A 3,357-nucleotide genomic window follows, 5' to 3' on the forward strand; every position below is an offset into this window, starting at 1 on the left:
TCTCAAAGACCTTAACGCTCATCATGAGCGGCTTAAGTCGGGGGAAGTAATCTGTCACCGACGGTGGCGTCATAGACGCAAATGATGTAAACATTTCCTGCTGCAGGTGCTCTAGCAGCGCGGTTTCGTAACTCGAAAACGCCTCTAGACGCGCACCGATTGCCTCGGGGCCTTGTGACACAAAGTGTTGCACGCCCTCAGAGCCAAGCAAGAGCATCAGCTTATTAAGCCCGTCCTGCATGCCCTGGGGCAAAGAGGAAAATTTCTCCATCCTCACAGAGGATCCATAATGTCGAAGTCAAAGATGTTATGAAGCGGGTCTGGTTGATGCGGGAACGTCCACTTCAATATCTTATGCAGCACCATCAAAGCAAAAACTTTTTTTTCATGGCGTGATCGAAGGATTGACTACGAGTGCTAACAACTGCACCGGGGTTGCGGTGCACTTATTGCAGAGATATATTTGAAGCTAAATCCTCCCGCTTCCAAACGCACAGAGATTGCGTTTGTGCAGTTTTAACAAGAAGACTGCACAAACTCAATCGGAGCAGACTAATAGTGTACTAATTTCAGTTAAAATTGGGTACCCTATTAGCCCTGTAACGGGGTTACACGAAACCTAATAAAAAACATAGGTATGTGTGTCATACGAGACGTGCATAATGTGACCACACACCAAAACAAGAATACGATTCGGGGCTAGGTAGCCAGAAGATATGCATGTATTTGGATTTTACTAATTATATTTAGTATCTTTAGGAAAATCAAAACTTGTAACATTGAGATAAAAATATAAATAAAAATCAGATTCGATTATGAACAGAAGTGTTCGTTTGCCTTGGGGTAAGGCTTTTAAGTACTTTTAGAGGCAGCGGATTGTGATCCGCTGCACTGGTACCTGGTTCTTGTAAAGAACGATGGGTCGGTGAACTAAAGACGCTTCCTCAATCGCAAAGCTACGGCAGCCCCGCTACCCTTGGTAGCACTTGTAGTCAATCTACACCTGAGTCGTTTCGAACCCGGCGGTCAAAGTGTCGGATGTAATGATGGCTCGGCTGGTATAAAAACACTCTCGTGAAACACTCGAAGAGCTATATAACCAGAAGGCGGGGAGCTACTTTAAGTTCGCGTACGTTAAGAGACCAGCTTGTTGAGAGTTGGATTGGATGGCCATATATTCGGCCAAACCTTATATGGTTCAACAGCACATCTCGCTTGCGACCTTCAATCTATGAGGCTGCGCGGGTTAAAAAGTACTGATGTGCAGTACTTATGTGAAAATGTGTTTCTAGTACGTAAAATCGAGGCAATATAGCATGCGAGAGTTTGCAGCACCTAACCAGATGTACCGTTTGCGTTCGGCATTATTGTTCATTCAGACTAGGAGGCTATTGTCAGGAGCTATGAACGCTCATTGCCACATTGACATTAGAATTTCTTCTGAGGGCGGTCACAGCCACCACTTTCATGGGACGGTTTTGAAATGGTGTGCCGTGCACCAAGACCTTCGCGTCTTGTCCGGATTACTCAGAGATACGGTGGCTGTGGCACGAAAACGCTTCTTACCGTAAATATTGAAATGGAACAATGCAATTGAGGGTTTTATAAGCTCGCTCAAGTCGATTTATCATAGCCATGTTGGCCAGAAATAAAATCTTATCTCAGCTGTTGAGCAGCTTTGCGGAACTTACCAATGTTAATCCGTGTGGGTATTACTCAACTGAAAGGTTTGACGGTCAGTTTTAGACGCAAAAGCTTACGACGAGCCTTTCTCAGGAGAGTATCGAGTCCCAGTATGCTCAGAGCGCCATCACACATCGTACGTAATTTGAAGATGATCCTGAATCAATCAAAACTTTTTAAGCTACATAATTTGCTGGAAGTTTAAATATAACAACTCTGGACTTCAGAGTCGGTCGGGCTTCATTGACCACGACCCCCACGAATAACGATATGATCTTCGATGTGAAAAACAGACGTTTGTTGCTCTTAAACGCGTCGCTATCACTGGTAGCTTGACGCGATTGTATCACCCACGTTTGTGGTTTGATTACACTTACAGCGAGAAAGAATAGCTATAATATTATCTGGAGAGATAAACTGAGTATCCGTTAGAAATGGCGGAAGGTACATTGTTGTGTCCAAGTAGCCTGTTCGATCGCGAGTACCCTTTCGTGCTGTTTGGATGGTGAGGGCAATGACGTTAGGTGATAACGAGATGCCTCTACGCTTAATTGTGTAAATTCTCTGCGATAAGAGCTTATGAACTGTACGCTTAATAATTGGATAGAAATTTCGAGTCTGCTTTTAAATCCTCTGCGACAAGAGCTTATAAACTGTAATTTATGCATGCATCCGTGGATTGTACTTACAGTCACCAGCTACAAATTGTCGGAAATTTTTCCGCCATAATCGATCATGCAATCTCTTGCAGAGACCTCGCATCACCAAGTGTTTGGCGACCTCAGTATGACCAATAGACCAAGTATTGAGCAAGCAATCACAAAGTCTCACAAAGTCTTTATATCACAATACGATTTGCTGAGATAAAAGCCCGCTACTTTTCTTGACTTCTGGCGTCTTAAACTTCCTCACACTATACCTGTAACGGGGTTACACATACCCTGGTAACAGGGGTGTGTGTCACACCAGATGGGCACGGTGTGACCACACCCAAACAGGAATACGGTACGGGGCTGGATAGCCAGTTGTTATACATGTATTTAGATTTTACTATGCATATTAAGGAAAATCTATGTATTTATAATCAGACGGCTTTGCCGCAGAAAAAAAATATCAATTTGAATCTGAACGGAAAGTTTAATTGGCCTTGGGTTAGAGCTATAATTACTCTTGGAGTAAGCGGATTGCGATCCGCTAAACTCGTACTTGTTTGAGTATAGAACGAGAGGTCGGTGACCTAACTTACGCTTCCTCAAAGCGCTAAACTACGGCAGCCCCGCTGCCCTTGGTAGCACTTGTCGTCAATCTACACCTGAGCCGTTTAGACTGATCTTCAGTAAGGATGGAACAATTTTCCTCTTTGCCTCAGGGCATGCAGGACGGGCTTAAAAAGATAATGTCATTGCTGGGCCCTGAGGGCGTGCAACACCTTGTGTCACAAGGCTTCGAGGCAATCGGTGCGCGTTTAGAGGCGTTTTCGGATCACAAGAAACGCTCTGCTAGAGCACTTGCAGCAGAAGATGTCCGCTTCATTTGTGTCTATGACGCCACCGTCAGTAACGGGTGATTTTCCCAAGCCGCTCATGGTGAGCGTTAAGGTCTTCGAAGGGAAGGACGGATAGAATCTCCTGCTCTGGGTGAGAGAGGTCGAGATGGCCATCGCATCCGCCATGC

The 3,357-nt window shown here is 44.8% G+C and overlaps 1 protein-coding gene across 1 annotated transcript in view; it reads left to right on the forward strand.

Moving 5' to 3' along the window:
• Positions 1–85, forward strand: part of PHALS_10155 (gag-pol polyprotein) — a gene marked incomplete at both ends in the record, with an annotated part of 714 nt that extends 629 nt beyond the window's left edge. The window contains one exon of the mRNA XM_024725530.1: positions 1–85. This exon is cut by the window's left edge and continues 629 nt beyond it. Coding sequence (XP_024576298.1) covers positions 1–85 — 85 coding nt within the window.
• Between the last annotated feature and the right edge of the window lie 3,272 nt (positions 86–3,357).

The sequence above is a fragment of the Plasmopara halstedii genome, assembly GCF_900000015.1.
Source record: "Plasmopara halstedii genome assembly, contig: Scaffold_444, whole genome shotgun sequence".
NCBI classification, from domain to species: Eukaryota; Oomycota; class Peronosporomycetes; order Peronosporales; family Peronosporaceae; genus Plasmopara; species Plasmopara halstedii.